The sequence below is a fragment of the Cloeon dipterum genome, chromosome 1 (genome assembly GCF_949628265.1).
Source record: "Cloeon dipterum chromosome 1, ieCloDipt1.1, whole genome shotgun sequence".
NCBI classification, from domain to species: domain Eukaryota; kingdom Metazoa; phylum Arthropoda; class Insecta; order Ephemeroptera; family Baetidae; genus Cloeon; species Cloeon dipterum.
In genome coordinates, this window is record NC_088786.1 from 25,819,915 (window position 1) to 25,842,304 (window position 22,390).

The 22,390-nt window shown below is 38.9% G+C and overlaps 2 protein-coding genes across 2 annotated transcripts in view; both read left to right on the forward strand.

Annotated features, from left to right (window-relative positions):
• The first annotated feature begins 1,604 nt into the window (after positions 1-1,604).
• On the forward strand, positions 1,605-3,504 carry Mfap1 (Microfibril-associated protein 1). Its single transcript, XM_065492573.1, has 7 exons — positions 1,605-1,765; positions 1,841-1,970; positions 2,068-2,208; positions 2,263-2,537; positions 2,590-2,750; positions 2,805-3,137; positions 3,192-3,504. Exons 1-7 carry the CDS (start codon positions 1,699-1,701, stop codon positions 3,429-3,431), a joined length of 1,347 nt encoding a protein of 448 aa, XP_065348645.1. The 5' UTR covers positions 1,605-1,698; the 3' UTR covers positions 3,432-3,504.
• Positions 3,505-18,101: 14,597 nt separating this feature from the next.
• NK7.1 overlaps positions 18,102-22,390 on the forward strand; it is a 64,306-nt gene continuing 60,017 nt past the window's right edge. Inside the window, exons 1-2 of the mRNA XM_065497131.1 lie at positions 18,102-18,389; positions 20,281-20,756. Coding sequence (XP_065353203.1) covers positions 20,291-20,756 — 466 coding nt within the window. The 5' untranslated portion in view covers positions 18,102-18,389; positions 20,281-20,290. The remainder of the gene's footprint in view (positions 18,390-20,280; positions 20,757-22,390) is intronic.

Consider the following 22,390-nt stretch of genomic DNA (forward strand, 5'->3'; position numbering starts at 1 on the left):
CAAAACGTCCTGGTGGCGGTAAAATTGCGCATAACTCAACAACCAAACTCAATTTTCCTATTTTCAAGAAAAGGGCAAAAATAATTTCAACAATGAAAATTTGAGTGTTAGTTGAGCGATGCGCAATTTCACCGCCATGACCAGGACAAAAAACTATTATTTTTTGTTCCAAAGGTCAAATTTGAAAAATATGCTATTGATTTAACTTAAACAAATAAAAATATTTATGGTGTGTGTTCCGATAATTAACCTAGGCATGTGTATGCAACGGCTGCTAAAGAAATTTTGAACTTTATCATCTGATATTTTGAGTTAATAATTGATTTAAGTGGACTTAAAACAGGTGTTTTTAAAAGTTAAAAACAAAATTATTGTTGTTAACCAATTGATTAGGAGCTTGGTTGTGGGTTGAAAAATACAGATAATTATAAACAAAAGTTAAAGGAAATTAATAATTCTTTTTTTATTTTAAGGCTTCTGTAGCAGTTGCTAGTAAAATATGTGTTAATACATAGTAGCTCACAATCAGTCTCATTCCCAAGTATTTTTTTTCAGAAGATGGTTAATTAGGAAATCCAAGAACTAACCTATGTCATGTGGTTGCAAAATAAACTTTTAGAATAATTGTTTTTTGGAAAAATTTAACATAACAATTAATTAATTGCTGATACTTGAGATTCTACAAGGTATTGAAAGATTCGTCTCTTCTCCTAGCATAGTAACCAAGGCACGCAAAGATGGCAATCACACAGATGCCCAAAATCAAAACCAGGGCGAGGGAGTCGGCAAAGGTCATTGCATACGCGCCCTGACTTATGGCCAGCAGGGTCAGCAGAACCCAAATGAATCGAGATTCCATTTTTTGAACTGGAAAAATGAAATTTTTTATTAAATAGCAGGAATTTACGTGATTTATGGGTAGCAAAATTAGCGAAATTATATAATGCGTGAAACTTTTAACATTTAAGACAGTAACTGCATACAGCAGATACAGCAGCACTTATGAAGCAGTAAACTAAGTAATAAAAAAAATCGTTTACATTATATATGCATGTAGATATCTAATTGAGTCATCGTCAAACGACACAATACAATACACATGTCAAATGGTTAAATATGATCTAAATTATTAATAAAATTCTTGAAAAAATATCAAATTTACCAAACTGAAAGGAGACTAGAAATCAAACTGCGACTTCAGGACAGTTCAGGACCCATTGGATTTGTTTTTGTTATGGAATGATAAAGTCACGTGCTTTGTTACACATGCTAAGTGTATGCTTCTTTCTGATTGGTGTATTCGTTATTACCGCTTTTCTGTTCATTCAATCAAAAGACAGGAATGGCTGCTCTTCAAAAAAGAAATTTAATGAATAATATAATTATATTATTTGTAATCAATACAATACTAACTTAAAATATAAGAGACACACAACTTTCCACAATTAAGGATTCCTTTAAACATTTTATTGCACTAATATGAAAAAAATTTAAAATCACAATCTTTGAACAATTTCACCAAGAGTTCCGACGACGGTCACTTGATGGCGGCTCTGTTGCGGTGTTGATCTCTTGTCTCTTGACTCTCTTGCTCGAAACAGCAGTGCACACAGATACGTAAACAAAGTGTGTCTTACTAGTAAAATTGGAAGAAATTTAGAAATTTGTCTCGTAAACGCTGCAAATAATTTAGTCAAAATGACGGAACCAGCAATTGGGGGTATTCAGAGTACGGCGGGAGCCATCCCTGTCCGAAATAAAAAAGGTAAGGATCTCAAATTTTAAATTTCACTCTTCCAATGTCTCAATAATTATTTCATTTTAACTTTGTCAATTTCAGGCGAATTGACTATGCAAAAGGTGAAAGTCCATCGCTATATTTCTGGAAAAAGACCCGACTATGCTCCAGATTCGAGTTCTGAAGAGGAATCAGATCACGAAGATTTCATTCAAACACAAAAAGGCAAAAGGTGCACAAGCATAATTTAATTTAATTTTTAAACTTAAAAGGGCTTTTCGTATTTTGTTAAGAGGCAGTCAAATTCAATTTATTGATTTCTGTGTTAGGTCTAGAGAGGAAGAGAGTGAGAAGATTGTTGAAGTGGTCCAGGATAGAAGATTGGAGCGTTTGAAGAGGAATGAGCAGGAGAAGTCTGAAGATGAAGAGGACGATGAAGCTGACATTGCCGCCAGAAGACTTAGGAGGAGGTGTGCTATTTAACCTTTGTCATATTTGTAGATTGATTCATAATTTATCTGTAGAGCCATGGTGGAACCAGAAATATTGGAGGGTTCGTCGTCAGAAGATGAAAAAATGGAGACGTCGATGGGGAAGGTTGTCATACCTGGGGACGCGATGGAGAGTGACGAAGACGATGAGGTCAATGAAGAGGACATGGAGAGGAGGAGGGCGCTGATTCGACAGAAGCTGCTGAACAAGCGGACACAGGAAGAGGAAACTGAAATCATAATGGACGTTGACGAAATTAAGCAGGAAGAATCGTCAGAAGACACTTCGGAGTATGAAGAGTACACAGGTAATTTGCTCAAGACTACGAGAGAAAATCCATCCAACTTGTTCATTGCCAGATTCTGAGGAAGAGGACTTGGGACCTCGCTTGAAGCCAGTTTTTGTGCGGAAAAGAGACAGACTTACCGTGGCCGAGAAGGAAAAAATGGAAGAAAAAGAACGGCTGGCTGAGATTGAAGCCAAGAGAGCAGCTGAGGAGAGAAAGCGCCAGTCCATCAAGGTATGGATAAAACAGTAAAATGCTCCAACAAGTGTGCGATGTTTTGAATTTCAGATGGTAGAAGAAGAAATTCGAAAAGAAAACGCCACCAAAAAGTCTACTGGAGCCACTGAAGGTGCTAAAATTGATGACGTCTGCACTGACGACGAAAATGACGAGCTGGAGTATGAGGCGTGGAAGATCCGCGAGCTGAAGAGAGTGAAGCGAGACAAGGATGAAAAGGAACAGTTGGAGAAGGAACGAATTGAAATCGAGCGACTGAGAAATATGACTGAAGAACAGAGGAGACAGGAGCTGAGGAACAGGCCAAAGCTCATCACCAACAAAGCCATCAAGGGCAAATACAAGTTCTTGCAGAAGTACTTCCATCGTGGTGTTTTCTACTTGGTAAGATGCCTTTTTTAAAATTAAATAGACACTCGCTGAATTAAACCTCAATAGGACGAAGACGACGAGGTGTACAAACGAGATTTCTCTGGAGCAACTTTGGAAGATCACTTTGACAAATCAGTTCTGCCCAAAGTCATGCAAGTTAAGAACTTTGGTCGCTCCGGTCGCACCAAGTACACTCATCTTGTGGATCAAGATACCACTGCATTTGACAGCCCCTGGTCTCAGGAAACAACTGCAAGGCTCGGATCATTGAAATCCACTGCTGGAAGCAGTTCTAGCAGAAATTAGTTCATAATTCAGGTGTAATTAATAGAATAGTTCATCTTTGTAAAATAAAGGAATTTGCTAAAATATCAGCAGATTTTTATGCAATCATTTTAGTTCAACAAAACATTCACCACATCATTCGAGCACTGCTAAAGTGCTAAGGGCACGAACTAACAAGACTTTATCTAGATCAAACCTAAAAAATCATCAAAGATTTGTGTGAAATCGCGCTTGCTGCAGTTATATAATATCTAAAATCCCAACTGTGTGGTTTTTGTCTTGAATGTTGATGAAAATGCCTTCTTTGCTGAAATTCCTTGAAATCACGGCAACAAAATTCATTTTCTTAACCACATTCAGCACTCAAATCTATTGCGCAGTTTGCCCCCTCTCACCTGTCCATCGTCCTTCCTTTGGATACAATGCGATGACATGAATTGAAATCAAATCAAGTGAAAAAATATGGACAGTTAAATTTGGTCAAATCTGAAATTTAATAATAATCTTTTGGTTTTATTTTGTTATTAATTCCACTCTGAAGAGGTTAATTATCTTAGCTCAGTAATTCCATCTAAAAAACTGTTTCAATTTACCAATTGCTAGGACCGATAATGCAGAATGTTGTAACTATCAGCCTGTTCAGATCTTTGCTTAAAATCATTCACTTCCTCCTGTTAAATATACATATTCGCTGACGCTTGTTTGATAAATGCCAGGATTTTGAAAATAAATTTAGCCGGCAAAATAAATAACCCTGCTCTTGTGGTGCTTAATTTCTTCACCGTGTGGTCTCTTGAAATAATATATAAATCCTATTAAAGTGCGAGTCTTGTAAGGGAACAGGTTTTCAAGACCCTCCGCATATATTTGGCTCGCCCGAGATCGCAGCTTCAGATAAACCGCACGGACGGGAACAGGCAAAAATAAGAAATGTAGCAAGAAATTCAGAGGCTGCCGCTTTATTAAAATATTATTCACGCGTGGGCTGCCAACTCAATCCAATAAAATTACTTGGTGCTGAGACCGCCTTTGAAAATATCGAAAGCTTAACTTTGCTATATATCGCGCGATGGCATTAATTGCGAAGAGAGAGAGAGAGAGAGAGAGAGAGAGAGAGAGAGAGAGAGAGAGAGAGAGAGGACGAAAATTTGATCTCCACAACTTTTCTCCGAGTGCTACCGCTCGCCAAGGAGATAATTAATATTCAATTAATTGAGCTGGGCAGCCAGCAGTGAGGTCTGCCTGACTTAGATAAGCATCTCAGCCGAGCGATTAAAAAGCAGAAAACATGCAGGCTCATTTTACATTCTGCAAACAAAACAGCTTCTGGAATTGAAGAGGAGCAAAAAGTCACTAAATACATATATCCCGCTGTGGTCGTCTGACAGCACCAATTACCATTATTACTGCAGAATTTTCAATTTACCTCCGAGACCGTGAGAGAACAAGTCAAATAATGAAAGCTCTGCCGAGGAGGGGAAACCACCGCGCCTGACTATTTGTCACGAGAGCAGAAAAAAGGGAAAGGGTCTCACTATCTCTAAAAACGCTAAAATGAGCTCATCTCTGGATTTAAAATATTTTATTTCTCTGCAGGTTGGAATATAAAATAAAAATGATTATTCATTGACTCCAATTTTATTAAGGTTTACCCACCACATCAATGGAGAGTGTCTGGCTTAATTCTTGCTATGTTTTTGCAGAACAGAAGTTTTGTTGGTGTGTCGAGAACAGAGAAGGACAAAAGAGTGAAAAATTTACAAAAAAATTCCCAGCAAGATAAGACGAGCGTAATGATTCAAATTTATTTCTGTCAGTTTCATTCTTGAAATATATATAGCAGCCCTTTTGTTGTAACATTTATCTTTAAGACTATAACATGCTACGATTGGATTATAAAATATATTTTTCACATGTGAGATGCTACCAAATAGTGGAAAAGTAAATAATCGATACAGCAACCTACAATACAAAAATTATTGAGGAATAAGTGATTTTTTAAAATGCGTTTGTATGTCATGTTTTTGGTTCACCGATTGTTGGGACAAAAGTCATGTTGAACATTCAAATATCCTAAAATCAATATTTTTAATCCCATTTGAACATAAATTTTGTAGTTGCCGCCTGTCGGCTATGCAACCTGCGATGGAAGAAACAAAAAATTTTAATTTTGAAGCAGATTTTTTATCTACTTTTATAACTACAAAAACTCAAGCCATTTTTTTCACAATTGGCATAATATAATTCAACACACCCGAGGCTTCCCATTTTCTTCGTCTAGCCGTACAACTTGTTTGCCATTTTGTGTCGTCTATATCAATCAATTTTTCATCTCTGTGATTTTGACTTGTATTTCTATATTTGTCATAAAGTTATTCAGACCTTGCTGGTTTTTTCCAGTATACCTCTCGTTAAAATAGGGATCACGATCACAATATTCATTATTCATTCAATATCTATATTTAGAAAATAATGTGAATGGTTGCAAATCAAATGGTATAGTTCTCAATATATCACTTATATATAGAAATTCCTCTTTTTAAAAATATTTTATGCATATAAAATGAGAAATTCCCGGCGCTAGAATAGTCTGCATTTCGCAATAGAATTCACAAGAGGTGTTGATGCACGGAGCAGTCACATTCACGTGCTATTTATGCGCCTTTCTTGCTGTTCCCGCACACCGATTTCACGCACCATTAAATCATGGCAGTAATACCGCACGCTAAAAATATTTGCACGATTCGAGGAGTACGACACACGAATCAAAATAGAAATATCGCTGTTGCGGGTGCGAACTTCAAACACACGGCACATTGAGGCACACACGCCGGCGTGCGCGCGGGTGTTAATCAAACATTAGAGCGATGAGAGTGTGTGTCGGCGTAATCAGCACACATACGCACATGTATAAATGAAGTCCCGCGAGATGTTTGCTTTGCAGATCGAAGCAAATTAACGTGTGTGTAGGTCCCGTGCATGCGAGTGAGGCAATTTTGATTACATCCTGCAGTGAGACCGCCGCGCGCCGTGTACAGAGAGAGCAGAGCGCAGCACACGGAACCGCCGCTCGTTCATCCTCCTGAGATTTCAGCCAGATTGGATGGATGAGGACAAAGCTATTTAATTAATACCCCCATGTTAATTAGACACGGCACTGCAGCTAAAAGCAGCGGTAGCGGCGGCGGCGCGCCAGCAGTTAGCTCTCGCTCTCTGTGCACAGCTAAGTAGGCACCAATCATGCCGAGCTGAGCTGCTGATAAGCCACCCAGACCGACTCGCGCACTTCGTGTATCATAATTATGCATGTATGCCCCTAAACTCATACTTAAATCTTAAATGGATGCGTGCGTAGCCTCTGAGAAAGGTTGCTAAACCGAACTAGATTCCAAGTTAAATGTAATTACTCTCGGGTTTATTGATTTCATGAACGGAGCTGAGTTTAGCCTGCGGCTTTGTATACTGTCTTCAATAACAGACTCAATGTCAATGATTGGTGGTTGGAACAAAGAGTAAATACACTTTGTAATATAAGTTAGCCGGCAGAAATAGATCGCATACAGAGAAATATATACGAAGGTTTCAACTATACAATTTCCTTGGTTTCAGAGAGCACGGGTTTGCTTTGCCACATATTCTATTTGGAAAAAACGTCAGCTATTCATGATTATAAAAACTGCACTTTGTATAAATATAAATAGGGCCAGACATTATAGGGAATTAATTTTGCTCATGTCTCTAATTTTGAATTATCGATTTTCGTGAAAAAATGAACTTAAGACACAGATAGCCCGGTTTCACCGCATATTATTAGTATTTTGTAGCTTCTTACGCGATTTTCTTCAAGAAAATTAAACCGTTCTAAATAAGATGGTATGAAATGAAAGACCTCTATTTAAGCCAATTGAAACATTAACTTGTTAAGCAGGCTTTGAACGTTGCACTGACAAACAGTCTTTTTTAGGGGAAAAATATTGAAAAACATTAAAAGTATAGCCAATTCCGAAGAATTGTAGGCTGATAATGCTACTTATATGCAACAAGGCAGCTCTTATTATTGAAATATAATTTGCAATTTACATTAAACAGAAAAATTGAGGTGTGCGATGAAGATCAGTCTCTGTCCATTAATCACTTCGTGGTTTTTTGTTTAACAATATCAATAAGGTCTCTAAGTTCACTTGTTTACACGTCCCATAGTCTCGACTAAATACATACATTAAATTTGTTCTGTTGAAATATTTATTATCTAATATTAGTTAGCAAACGGTAGCAGATAATAACATTCTGGTATTATTGTTATGTGTTCTCTGTACACCATAATCAGCAAAGAAACCGTCTGAAACTAACAATAGTTTTCTTCCTAAAACAAGCTATCATAATTGGCTTTAAAACAAAATATTGCCCAAATTTAAAAATTTTAATTAGCTTTTGTCTTTCTTTTGTCAAAGACTAAATGAGTATGTATTTGGCCAGAATTAAATTAGCACAACTATCAAAGGGATTAGCAACACAAAGGATGTTGATTAGTTCCCTTCAAATATGCATAATTTTTTTAAATAACGCGGACGTTTTATCCAAATGTAACGTATGTAAAGTGAATTATAATTATATTTGTTAATGATTTCAATTAACATCCAGTGGACTGAGGTTAACTCACAACACAATGATCATTATTTCAAGTCAATGACCAGTAAATGAATAGGTAAGCGCGCCAATAATTAATTATGCGCAGTGCTCGGGAGGTAATTAACGTGCGACAAGAAGCGAGTGCTGATCCGCACGCTTTGTGTTTTGGTTGCGATAAACTATAATATAGCGACAGAGGACAGAGATCGCAGACGTATATGCATTTCAATTAATATTCATATTTTAATCCTAGAGCGTTTTGATTGATGTTGCCAGAGGAAATTAATTACCTTTTGGTATTAGCAATTGTCACGCACATAAATTAATTGATTCATTATGCTGCATAATCCAGCACTGTTGAATACACACACAGCTCCGAGCAAATGAGCAATAGTGAGTGAGCACGTATCAGCCATTATTCGCGAGAAACCAATTACGTGTGAGGTAAATAATTTACTGTGGACCAGCTGCGCAAACACACACCTCCGCGAGATCATTTCTAGGAAGCTGCAAGTTGGAAACGTTTTAACGGAAATTCCCTGCTTGACCTACGTGGGGATTCATCATAATTAGTTTTGTTGGATATTTTCCGATAAAAATGCACCAATAACAAAAGCGCATGATTAAAATTATTTTATCGAAACTCACCTGAGGCAGAATGGATTATAAAATTAAACTGCTGTCACGAATGCGCGGTTGATTTTAATTAAAATACGTTTCCCATCACGTTCGATCTAAAAAAGTAACATCCGCTTGCAAAAACAACAAACGCGACGAATGATTGAAATAATATGATCGAAATAACAAATTCGGCAGAACCATTCCGCGCACTGCGTTCTGGTCACTTTTATTTTTGTTGTTTCGTTATTTGCATAAACTGCCATGGCGAGTTTATTTTCGGCACAAATGTTGCGCGCACGTTATTTATTCATCAGAATTGCGCGCATAAAGTGTGCGTGTGTGTCGCGCCAACGCCGCAGGCGAGAATATACGCGCACATTTAATTTGATTAGTTTGCGGATCTTTCAATTAGCCGCTGACGACCGCTCCAGCGCATATAATTACAATCTGCTCTCTCTTGCGTTTGCTCGACTGGCTTTTGTTCAAAGCGATGTCACTTTGACTGCAGAATCAATTAAATCATTTCATATTTTGACTCGCTTTGACGTACGTGTGTAATTGGCTGCAGCTAATTACAATGAATTACAATTATATATATGCCTCCGCAAAGCGCACGGATCAACATTCATACAACGAGAGCTCAGGCCACAGTTGTGGATATTTCGCGGAACTTAACAGGACTTGTTTATTATTCACCACTCTTTTTGAAGTTAGAACAATATTATCTCACCGTAATTCATCACTTATACGCAGAATTAATCGACTGGAGGAATCAGCTCAACAAATTGGGGAAAATTAATATAAGTGACAAAATTTGGTGGAAATGAGATTAAATCTTGTTCAAACAAAATGCATTCTTTGAGTGTTGACAACCTGGTTTAATTTATCTTTGACCATATTTCTTGTCTTTGTGGGTTTACGAACAAGAACATATTATTTATTTCTCGCTTATTGTCAAATGTTAGTAGGTGTGTAGGTGATGTTTCCAAAGCTGCGGAATGCGAGTAGGTATGGCGATAATTATGGTACCTTTGGAGTTTGTGTTTCTGTTTGAGGCCAACATGGAAGGCTGTCATGAGCAGGCTGCAACACACTGAATTACTCAATCCCATAATGGCTTTAGTGATGAATTAACGACCTTTGTGCATGTTTGTGCTGGCTGGCACAGCGAGTATAATACTCTGCGCAGCACTGTGGATGTGCGCTGCATTTAATATTTGCCTCTCGTCCACAGCGATGTAATTACTGGCATGCCTTGTGCATCACTTCGTGCTTCATCTGCTCAACTTTGTACCCGTACTCAACTGACAAACGACCGCACAGCGAATTTTATAACGACCGATGCAGCGGGCGAATTCACAGAAAACCGGGCATTGGGCCAGTCAGCTCGGTAGAAAAATAGATAAAAACGAAACAAATTTTTTAGAACGGTATTATAGTGGACAAAATATAGATGTGCTGTTATTATTAAAAACCAAACGCAAGCGCAAATTTATACGACTTCAGCACAGGCGGCGCGTTTTCATACTATAGGCTCTCGCGCCATGTGAATAATCCCAAGAGTGATTTCCACCGCACCACTGATGGTGTTAATTGCGTTCCCAGTCTGTGCAAACAGCAAGTGGTGCCGACGAGAGCGCAATTTTGGATTTACTGATGCTTCTAATTAGAAAGTGGGATGCTAGAATGAAAAGTGCAGATTTACCAGGCTCTTTGAGCACTTGACGCTGAGGGAATAATAATAACTGACTGCGGTTAACAAATCTGCGCTGTTGAGGTATAGTAAAAATCATTTAACTTTTTGATAAAGGGGTAATTTATTATTAATATACTATAAAGAATACTACTTGTTCTCATCTGGGTTGGAGTAAATGTAAATCTTACCTTTGTCTTTGCTCCTGGATTTGGATCAGAAAATGTTTATGGCATGATCATAATTTAAAATAACTATTAAAATTGATATATTTTAGTATAAAACGACTTCTTGGCAAATTAATCATCGTGGTCAAACCACCTCAAACTAGACGTGCCCGCTCTTGATGAGCAACGAAATCTTTTATTTTTCCTACCGGGCTGAGCAAATGTAAGTGCCTGCTTACACACATTCTCAAATTCACGAAGACAAGTCACAAATATTTCTCATCCACACGTTCAGATGGCGAAATAATTTGATTTACAGAAAAATGTTGAATGAAGATCCAAATTCTCTCTGCAAACCCATAGTTAAGAAATATTCTTTATTTCCAAAATTGCCAGAAAGAAATTAGCTTTACTCTCGCAGTGGAAAATTACTCAAAAAATTTGAGCTCGAAATTACAGTCTTAGAGAGCTGCGAGGAAAGGTAAGCCAGGGTAGCGTTTAGTGCCAATTAAAAGTTGGCCGAGTTCATGCGGTCTGCTTATCTCGCGTGGCCATTTGTTGTCGTTTGAGTGTGCAGGGAAATTGCGTCGCGCTCAATGAATGAGCTGGTCTTATGGCAAGCGCGATCCATAATTCGTCGCGCAGCATGAAAATTTCCTCCTGCGTCACAATAGCTCTGCTAAATTATAAAAGTTGAGCTGTAATTCTGCGCGTGCGATGATGTTCCCTCCCTCCTAGCGACTGTCTCCCTCGAGGCTTTGATTCTTTCTTTTCTCTTCTCCGCGAGAGCGCCGCTTATATTTCAAGCTGAACGCGTTTTCTCGGCCCTTTATTAAATGCCACTTGCTCTCTCTCAAAAATTTTTACATCCGACCGGCAAATCTTTTCCTTTTTAATGCGCCCAGATTTTATTCCATGAATATTAAATTTGCTGCAGCGAGGAAGGGATCCCCTTTGATCATGACTGAAGTTAGGCAACCTGTGTATTCTGTGTACCGTCCCGGTTGCCTATGCACCAAGACTCTAGGCGTCCGTGGTGTAAATTAATCACCAGAAGTGAAAAATAGAATTATATATATATATATATATATATATATATATATATATATATATATTATTACTTTCAATTGGGATTTTTTATGGCTAAAATTTGTTATTTATGCACACTCTCACTCCCTGGAAGAATAACTACAGCTGGGATTTTTGTTAAATGGTACTAAAACAAGGGCACTGCCTCCTTCTTCCCACCCCCTTTCGACGCAACCCCTCCGTGGCTAGCGATTGGAGACGTGGTAGCAAGTATTCTAAGTAATTAACCCCTCTCTGATTATGCGCCCCATTAATTAGCCTGTCTGAGCACGCCATGGCATTATTCGCTGCTGTGTCGTGAGCGAGCACTCAATTGATACCAGTACTCAGACTGTCAAAATGAAATATTCAACTTAAGATTGCTCATTTCTCCGTGCATTATTATCGCAATACTCTGATTACTTGCACGAATGCAGCAGCGGGAAACAAATGTGCCTTTATTGAATACGGCCAAAATTATGTTTTATGCTCTTATTACTTGAGGTCAGTTTTGACAAGTGAGGTGTACTTTTTAAGTGAACATGATTTATAAAGGGATAACTTTATGAGACGAGACAAATCGATCGATGACTCTTTTTTTACTTTCCAGAAAATAATATATTATTATTCAATTTCGATATTGGCTGGAAAATCGCGAAAAGCTCAATAATAGTTAAAGATGATAGCTATAATTATTCTCATTGTCAATAAGTCACCTAGCTCCATATTTTTCTTCAGGAATAATGTTATAAAAATTTGAATTAGCTCTTTTTAGAATATTTTTTTTAACAAAAATCGCATTTTAATAAGCTCCGTAAATTGCTAAATTAGTCAAATCGAAAAACATTCGACCACTAAATTTGGTTTACATTACGACAGGCTGCCCGAATTTAATGAGGTCACTACTTGTCAATTTAAGGGTAGAATTTCCTTGTTGGAACGAAAGGACTTGAATTTAACGATTCTTTAGTATAAAAAGGCCTTCCCATTCCACAGGAAATTCTGGCAAAAGATAAATGCAATGGATTCGTTTTTAAACCTCCATATAGCGCTCTTGGAAACAGCCGGCAAAGCTCTTCACTCTGCCTCGAGTCCCAAGTGAATTCGCGGTTTCTTTTCTCCCGTTTTGATCTCTCACTGCCCCGCTCATCGAGCAAACGAGCTAGCGAGTGTTTCGGAAACGCTGTCAGATCTTAAGGCGCTGCAGTGCCGTTTGAAATATGAAGGGATGTTAAGGTCGACAGTTGTCTAACCTCGGAGCTTTGAGTAAAACCACCAGGCTGTGATTGTGACACTCCTAATTATGGCTGCTGATCTCGAAGTGGCGGCGGCAGCGGCGGGCATTTAAAAAATTCCTCGTATTATTGCGGGCGCAACGCAGTCGTTAAAAACACACTTGCCGGCATTTATCTCGACTTGGCACTGAAAACAACCACACTGCCACCCCAAAAGAGATGCACTCGGCCCAGCACTAGATGTAATTATAACACGACAAACCCGAGAAAACGTCGTCGGTGTCGTTGGCAACTGGAAATACAATTTTGAAAGAATTCCCTATTTAAAAATTTATTTGCTGAAAATGCATTCATTTCGGTGATTGCACTTTTCATCATGGAACGTATATTCTTATAAAAGCAACTCCTGGTATAAATGTAAAAAATGATATAAAAAAGGAACGGAAGTCAATTTGTGATGTAATGTGACTCTCTCTAACAGTCAAATGCTTTTTGCTTTACACTGCTGTTGTTGAAGAGAGCCACACGATATCAGCACAATTAACCTTTTTAGATCATTTGAGACGGTTGTACCAGCTATTTGCCTAGTAAATACTATAGATTACAGTGTTTCCCCTTTTTTCCGGAATATAACTACAAATATTTTTTGTTCCTATCGGGAAAATCGACTCTGTTTAATACGTTAAATAATAGTTGAATGGGTAGCTATGAGGGGTTTTGCGATTTCCTATATGATTAGTTGCCCTCGATTTAGATTTATCTCTGTGTAGAGTTAATACAACCGCATGTTGGAAGAAATAGCTCGCTGCACTCTTGAGTTGGTGGAAAATGAATCCACAGCTCGCGTCGCTCGCGATTGTGCTATGGTTGGAAGTGGAAGTGCATTTTACGGCTAAACAAATTGCTCTTCCACTTTTTCATCGGTTTGTTATTTCGCAACAGCGGCGCAGTTGTTTCTCCTCTCCAGCTCCACCAACGCGCAATTAGCTCTCCAACAGGGGCTCTCGTAACTTTCCGCGATCGCCATCATCAATCAAACACATTTAGTTGCATAGTGCGCGCACGGTTGCTGTTCAGAGTGATATAATAGATTTTATATTCAGCCAGCCGCACGCGCAGCTCGATTGCAAAGTTGTTAATTTATTGTGTGCTGAAACTCAAATAGCGTGATGATCTCATTTTGGCATCGCAGTCAGCAGCAGCAGCTTTTGCGCGAAAAGGTTTAAAGTGGCTGCTGAATTAACTGACGTCGCTCGCCGCCGACACGGTATAGGCGGGTCGGATGCTATTTATTTGTTTTAATGCCACTTTTGCCAACGAGAGGGTGCAAAAACATACGGCAATTTAGTTGGTGCTCGGCTTGGCTTGCCATGCTGTCCTGTTATATGGATGAGACCCAATTTGTCACAGGATGAAAATGTTTATACTTATGGACTCCAGACACGCTATTATCTTTCATGAGACCGAAGTGGATTTTTTTTGTTTTACGTATGTAGATCTAGATTACTAGCGAGCAACTGGCTTGAACATTTCAGGAATATTAATATGCGGGAATTGATAGCAAACAAGTGTTTTTGCATAAGAGATAAAATAAAGAGATAGGCGAAACGATTGTTGGAGCAGGAAAGCAAAAAATGAACTATACTCAAATTAGTTAATATTGCAATTATTTCAGCATCGAGTTGGCGATTTGGGAGCACAGTAAGCTGATTCAAAGAACTTTAGATTAGTCAGTCAATGACACGGAAGATGATGTAACAAGTATTATGATTATTAAATTGATTTTAAAATAATTTCTACTTTCACAGGTGACATTTCCATTCGAAATTTGGGAACATCAACACTCGTTTCTATATATAAAAATAAATGAGTGATGTTTGAATTCCAATTAATATTTTATATCAACAAATCCATAAAAACGGGCCCATATCCCTCTCCACTGTCAACCACTTTGTTAGGCTGGGCAAAAAAAGCAAACAATGTTTGATAGAGAGTGCATGGGTTTATCTTCCATTTAATTTTTCAGTTTTGCGAAGTGGGATGACAGGACAACATGAGTTTGTAAAGTCTAATTATAGTTTTAACCCAAGGTGGGGGGTTTAAGGACTTCGGAAAATACACATTTGGTGAGAAATATTTAATCCCGGCTGACTTAATAGTCACACATGCTTCCTGCACGAAATTCCCTGTGCGGCAGCTCAAAAAGACACCGCCAAAATGAACAGCACGCTAAAATCTGGTAAGTAGATCTTTAACACGCTGCAGGAAGAGATGCTTGTTGGCTTGGCACATACATAAACCATATTTCTCGGTGTTGTTGGCGAAGAAGTCTGCACCAGCTGGTGTGTGTATAAAAGATAGAAGAAGGTCTGACAGCTCGGATGAGTGTATAAGAACGATGTGAAACTTTTGACAGACCCCTAGGTAGTGTGCACTTTGAGACGTGCCGCCCCCAGTTGCCGTGCCCTTCTGTGAAATGTTAATGGCCTTTTTAAAAAGCTCATTAGCCGGCTTGAAACACTAAACTGCTGGCTTCCTCCGTGCCTGCTACTTCTGGTTTGCTCGTTTTATTTCCCGGCGCCCCGATACGCAAGCCGTAAACTGCACTTTGGCACAGCACAATTCTCCAAAAACAAAACGGGCTGAAAACTAAGAAGTTCTTCGCTTAATTACCTCTGCAGCCTGCAGCTTGAGAGGGGCAGCTAATTTCCCTGCCGTTTTATTATTTCTGCATTCGAAACTCTCGCAATGAGAGATTAATTAGCGTGAAAAACGGGAATTAATCCAAAGTTTCCAAGGTTTGCTGTAGCGAAATTAAAAATTCAAAAACAAAATGCAAATTGCGAAAACCCGACGGCGGCACCGCAAGAGGGAGAATGAATAAGTGTGTGCTTGTCACGCCGCACAAAAGGGGATCCGGCTGGGAAGAACAGTTTTGGTAATGAATTAATTTGAAACGCGGGGCAGAAATGCAAAACGGTGCGTTGCGTCGAGAGGCGGCGCACCACTTTCTTTGATTTCCCAACGCCGGCGGCTATTTTCTTTAAGAAGTGAATTGCACGTCTCAATGCTCGGCTTTTGTGCGCGCAGAGAGTGGCCGAGGCCGAGGCTGTTGCCAAGAGCAATTCCGTTTGATTCAGGGGCTTAATGGTGTTCGGGACAATCTCCACGGGGCCACACCATAAAATGCCGCGCGCCCGCGCGCGAATTGCGCCGAGCAATCATCCGCCCACTGGAATTAAACACATTAGACGCAGATAATGTGATAAAATCCGTTCCGCTCGCACAATAAATGAGGCGGAACGCAAATAGCAGAGAGCAACGACGACGACGACGGCGGCGGCGGCGCACACGGTTACTTCTGCTCATCATCACACAGCAGCAGTGTGTAGTAGTTGGCGGATGAGGGGGAGGATCATTGATCTTCTAAACGAGCCCCCAGAAGCGTTTGAGTGCAGTTTAAATGTGTTGAGAGCTTTTCTCCCTTCCCATGTTAATTCAGCAAGCGTTTCGGCCAGCGTCGCAGCTCACCGGGTTAGAGGTCTGCGACGGAGCAAATTCACCCCCAACATCCTTCCTTTGTCCCTTTGTGGCAGTTTTTGGTATTTGATGTTGCAAAACTTGAGATTTTAAGATACAACGACAGCATCGTACTTTTTCCTTGTGGAGGAACCGAAGCAAAGTTCTAAATTTAATGGCGATTTTTTGTTTGTTGACGCTGAGAGATTTTTTGTTTGATCATAATTATAGCTTTTTGCTTGCGTTAACTCATTCCATTTTTTTCAAAATAGACACAAAATTAAACTTAAAAAATGGCAAAAATGAGTAAAATATCACTTTTTAATTTAGGGCCAATTTTCAGCATTCGAGTGCAGTTGAGGAATAAAATTTGCATAATATTCTTCAAATTTTTTATATAACGAAAATGATATTTATTTTATAATATTTGACATTTAGGCAACACTTTTCTGGAACCTCTGCTTATCACTTCCCGAGGGCTTTGAGCTCACCGGGGTACCCAATAACATGGGGTCCGATTGGCCGCAGAGGAGCTTGGGCCCCTTCTTGGGCCATCTTTGAACCACCGATTGAAACGCCAGACATTTGTCCTGAATTTACTGGAAAGGTGGCAAACCAGCAATTGGCGAGTCGTCGCCGGTGCGCTTTCAAGTCTCACTGATAACTTTCTCAGAAACTTTGAGTCAAATAGCCGCTAACTACCATTTCGCTGCGACAGCGGTGATTGCACGCAACCTCCGACAAAGGGTTCAATTTTAATTATTTAATTGATTGATCGACTTTTTCAACACTAAAATTTGCATTTCATAATTGAAAGAAGTTACGAGCAATCACCGCTCCCACAGAGATTTGCCATCTCTGACAATGGGCAGCCAGTAGGAACAGATCTTCCAAACACAGCTGCTTCTATTTTGAGAAAAAATTGTCATTCTTAACGTCTTAATGGGGTAAATTATTAACAATTAGACTTAATCCTCGTTGATTTCAGAGTTATTTCTTTTAACTCGACCAGTTTCGGCGGCCCTATTTCATGAGGTAAAAAAATATAAATAATTAAATTTTACCAATGTTCAATGTCACAAAAATAAAACACACGATGAATATTTCAAGAGTATGCCACGATCGCGGCTCCACAAGACCAAATGAACAGAAAGATATATGCTTTTTTACAAACAGGTAATCTAATAGTGTGGGAAACTGCTTTGTTCCGCAACTACAATTACAAAAACTTCGTTAAGGACAAAAATATATATATTAAATTTATATTTTGTTCTTATTTTTAACATACAAAGTAAAAAACCAAATATGTGGTTTTGTAATTGGTCACAAACATATATCTGTTTCAGCAATTGTAAAAAATTAATTTTTAAAAATATTATCCATAAATAAAAACATTTTTTTGTGTGTAATAAAATTAAACGTAAGTTTGTGCAAACAACCTTTGTTATGGATATTTTATTAATATGTTTAAATATAAATCTATGCTTTCAAATTTGCTAACAGACCATAAAATTATAATTATAAATTATTGCAGGTAAATGATACAAATCAAGCATATTCTGAGAGCGCGTGAAATTATGGGCGCATGCAGCGCTCTAGTGCGGCGGGGCGCTTGGATTTGTCGAATCGGCGAGAGCGGATTCGACCAGGCAGGCGTTCGGAACTGAGAGCCGCGTTCGGCTGGGCAAACTGAAAGATATAAATCATCGCGGTGGTGGCGGCACAGCCGGTTTCAGGGGCTGGCAAATGAGTGTGGCCGATAATTGGGCAATCAGCCTGGGAGGAGACTGCGCCGCCCGGCGCGCCAGCCAGCATCACAAAGTGCGCCTATCAACTAATAGCTGGCTGCCGAGAGAGGCGCAGTCAGTGTCGGACCCGCAAGCCGAGCGGAATCTCCTCCACCGCGCTCCTCGCTCGCTCGCTGATCGCACGTGCACTCTGCACACAACGCAGCGCGCGCACACTCGTCCCGCGTGCTTCGGATTTTCCTTCCTCGCCAAATTGCCAATTGCGGGACCCCGGTTCGATGGTTTTCCACTGCTGAGAGGTAACTCCACATTTTTATATATTAAAGAAATTATAAACTTCTGGCTTATCTTAACTTAGGATTGGTCTGATTTTAAAAATGTTTTCTCTACGGTAAAAAAAAATCTTGCAAGGAACTGATACCTTTTTCAGATTTTTGTGTGTTATGAATTGAGAAAGTAAATTTATACTTCAAAAAGCAGTTATGTAAACGATAAATGCGTGGCTTCTTGGCTCAATTTTCTTTAGTAAAATAATAAAAATTAAATAGGGTGACATTTGAGATATGAGATCAACAAATTGACGTCCTGGTCCCGGCAAAATTGCGCAACTTTCAACAACCAAACGCGAATTTCCTTGTTGCAAGAAAAGGTCAACAATCAATTCGACAATGAAAATTTGGGTGTTTGTTGAACGTTGCGCAATTTTGCCGCGACCAGGACGTTGAGGTCTTCATTCTCTCTCCATTATGTAGGAAAAAAATTAATCATAAATTAGGAAAATTTCTAGGCCATGAGAGAGTACAGTTGTGTTTCGACCGCTAAATGTATGATTGGGGAAACAAAAGTTGATGAATTAGGGCTTAAAACAATAGTAGAGCAGGACCTTTCCGAAGAAATATCGAAAAAAACTGCCCGCTACACACCGAGGAAGGTGCATACAATTTCTTCTGACAAGGATATATTTTAATTTGATAAAAATACATAATCACAGAAAAATATCAGCAAGCGGTACCTAAATTAAGTCTTCTCTTTTGCCAAATCTTGATTTTATGGAGTAACTTATACGGTTGATTCCTTTTAATAAATATATATTTGTGTGTACGAGAGCAATTATATAGCTGAAAATAGTCAATTTTGAATGTCCATACATACAATACAAAAATAAAAACTCCCGATATGAGAACATCCTTGTTTTCCCCTTTAGTGATCAATGGAGTCGTTAGCAATAAACTCATTTGTTCCTTCTCGTGTAGTAATAATAACAGCACTGATAGTCATCTGCCTCACCAAGAATGAAATTTGTGCTATAAAGAAAGAGTGATTTAAGCGCCTGCTTACGTCTAATTAATTGCCAGCGAGTGCATGCGGGTTGTAAAAGTTAATATCATCCACATTTTATTCGAAACATGCGTAAGTCGTTTTAACTCATCGGCAGTATTTGAGCTAAATTATGCAATGCTTTCTACATATGCGCAAATGTGTGATTTATTAATTATTGCTCTGATTGTGAGAGAAATTTTTCCATGTATGACTAATCGATTAGCTCACTTGTAGCATTTAACGTGACTTGTTCAAAAGGCTTAAAAATTTCGCTATCTCATAAAAAATAGTTAAAAATGCGTAGTTTAATTAATTATCCAATTTTACCGGTTCGCGTGGGAATTAATGGATTGATGCCTGGACCGATTAATAATGGTTTTAAAAATCAAAATTTAGAAAATAAATTTAATGAAGGTGAAACTAGTGCTACAGTTGATTCTATTAATTGTCTCTTTTCCTTTGCACAATTCAAAACGGTTCTTGACTTGTTGGTACGGGCGCCTGGTCATGGCGCCTCTTAGGCGAGTAACAGGCCAAAGAGTGTCACAACACTATGATTAAGAATAAAAAAAGGATGTTAAAATATTTTGTTAGTCCTATTGATTCTGCTTCCTTGCACGATGCTTAAATTTCCCTTCTAACGGAACAAGCAAATGGAAAAATGTGTCTTCCATCATGTCAATTTGTTAAAACCATTTTTTTGTAAACATTTGTAACTTAATTTTTATGCAAACATTTTTTTCTTCATAATCAAGAAATTGGGAATTGTCCAAACAATTATTTCTCTTTTTAATTGCATCTTATCCATTGAGAAAATGGATCCCTTTCTTTTATTTTGAAATGAAAAAAAGTGAACTTGTGATGTTTCAGCCCCTGGTTGATGAACTCATCGGCGATGCAGCAACAAGCGCATATGGTGGAGCACCGTTTGCCCCTGGCGACCCCCAGTCCGGGCCACAACTCGCCCCTCAGCCCTGAGGGCTGCGCCGAAGACTCGCCCCTGCAGCCGCCCAGCGAGACGTCGTCCTCGCCGTCGCCGCACACAACCGTCTCGCTGGCCACGACGGTCAGCGTGACCAGCGCGCCCAACAGTTGCCCCACTTGGTGGCATCCTCACGTGTACGCGCGGCCCCCGAAGCGGCCCACGCCGCACTTCATCGACAACATTTTGGGCAAGGCGGCGGAAGGGGCCGCCACCGATGAACAGCCCCTCAACCTTACCACCAAGCCGAGGGACGCGGCGGCCCCCAAGGTGACGCCTCCAGCGCCCGCTCGCCCCTTCCGAGAGCCACCCTTGCTCAATGGAGCCCACAGATTTGAGTCTAAGTCTGCAACTCCTACAAAAGGTACTGTGCTTTTTACGATTTTTTTCTTACAAGTAAACATCGCGGTCCGACTGCCCCTTATATCTTTTTTGCATCAATTGTTCACATTATTGTTGCAGACATGAACCAGGCAAAAATTTTGTATCTAGCATAGCTTTTGAGTTACGGACAGGACATTTTTATAGAATACCTTAAAAATCGATTTAAAATTGCAATTATTGTTCATTCACGATAATTTTTGGGTTTTATAAAAATTCTTATTGGTGAGACAAACTGTTAGGAGTCATTTTTTTACTCTCTGAAAAACCACTTAATTTTTTCATTATCACTTTGGGCTCATGAAACCGTTAAACATTTTTAAAAGCTCATAAAATTCTATGTTGTAGTCATCTGAATTTTTTGGTGTTGCAAATATTTTAAAAAGTAACATAGAAAATTTAATTTAAGTACAAAATAATTTAAAATTTTATTTTTCTATTTTAGCCAGATAATGAAATTTACCCTAATCTCTTAAAAACTACTAGCAGCAGTTCTATTTTAATATTTCAATCCGTTGGCTATATAGAAAATACCTTTTTTAATAAGCAAACATGTAAAATATTGTTTAACTTCGCAAAAAACAAGAGAAATAGCCAAAATTACAAAAATTACATTTCGATCGATTCGTCAAGGAAAGTCTGCATAACAAATAATTTCACAATGATTGGTTAAAAATTAACCATTTTTTGTTACCCACAAGGCCTGATAGTAGCTATAGAAGGTTTGTTGGCTCCATAGCTCGTCACCTATGGTGCTAGATATAAACTTTTATTGGTCATTTTCTACCAATTTCATGAAAGCCTACACACGTCTGATCCAAAAAAATCTTTTAATTTCGGTCTTTTTTTTAAACAGACCCATAGAAATTTTGTATCAAAAAATTTCCACGCTGCTTGATCCATTGAAAGCTAAGAATTGATAACGAAAGGTGAGAGCTCGGCCCACAGAGGGGTCCCGTTGTTTGGCTTCTTGTCCTCGACGAAATTTGTATCTTTTTTTTAGAAAGAGTAAAACGATTGCAATTAAGCTCGATATTCGGAATTTTTTTCATATTCAAGAATTCAAAGCTCCTTTTGAAATATATTAGCTGAAGTTCAAAGAACGCAGTTTTTTTCGGTTTAAATGGTACGTGCAAAACGCAACAATCTGCATGAATTGAATAACTCCGGCAGCCAATTAAAACTCCGCCAATAAAAATTAGCTGCAGGGGCATTAAGAAATATGTAAAAGATCTCTCGCAATTTAACTGCTTATAAAATACTTTCCGTGAATATTCTGCTCGCACGATATGCCAGACGACTAAAATCATAAAGAGGGGCGAACACACTAACCGTATAAAGAACAGGAATTTTTCAATAAAAAAGCCGCACGCAATTTTAAAATCCGCGTACTTTGAGTCGGAGGGAAATTCGCCTCACGCTCGGCTTATTATTCAGCTCGCACATTATTTTTGATCTTGCCAGAATCGAAAGAGCTTTTGAAAAAATTCGCTGACTCGCGAGCATTGGAAGTCGCTCGCGCGAGCAGTGTATAATTGAGCGAATAGGAGTTGCCGGTAAGAGGAGGCGGTTTTGCACCTCTCATATCCTGCGTGCAATTTGATACGCGCGCTCCCA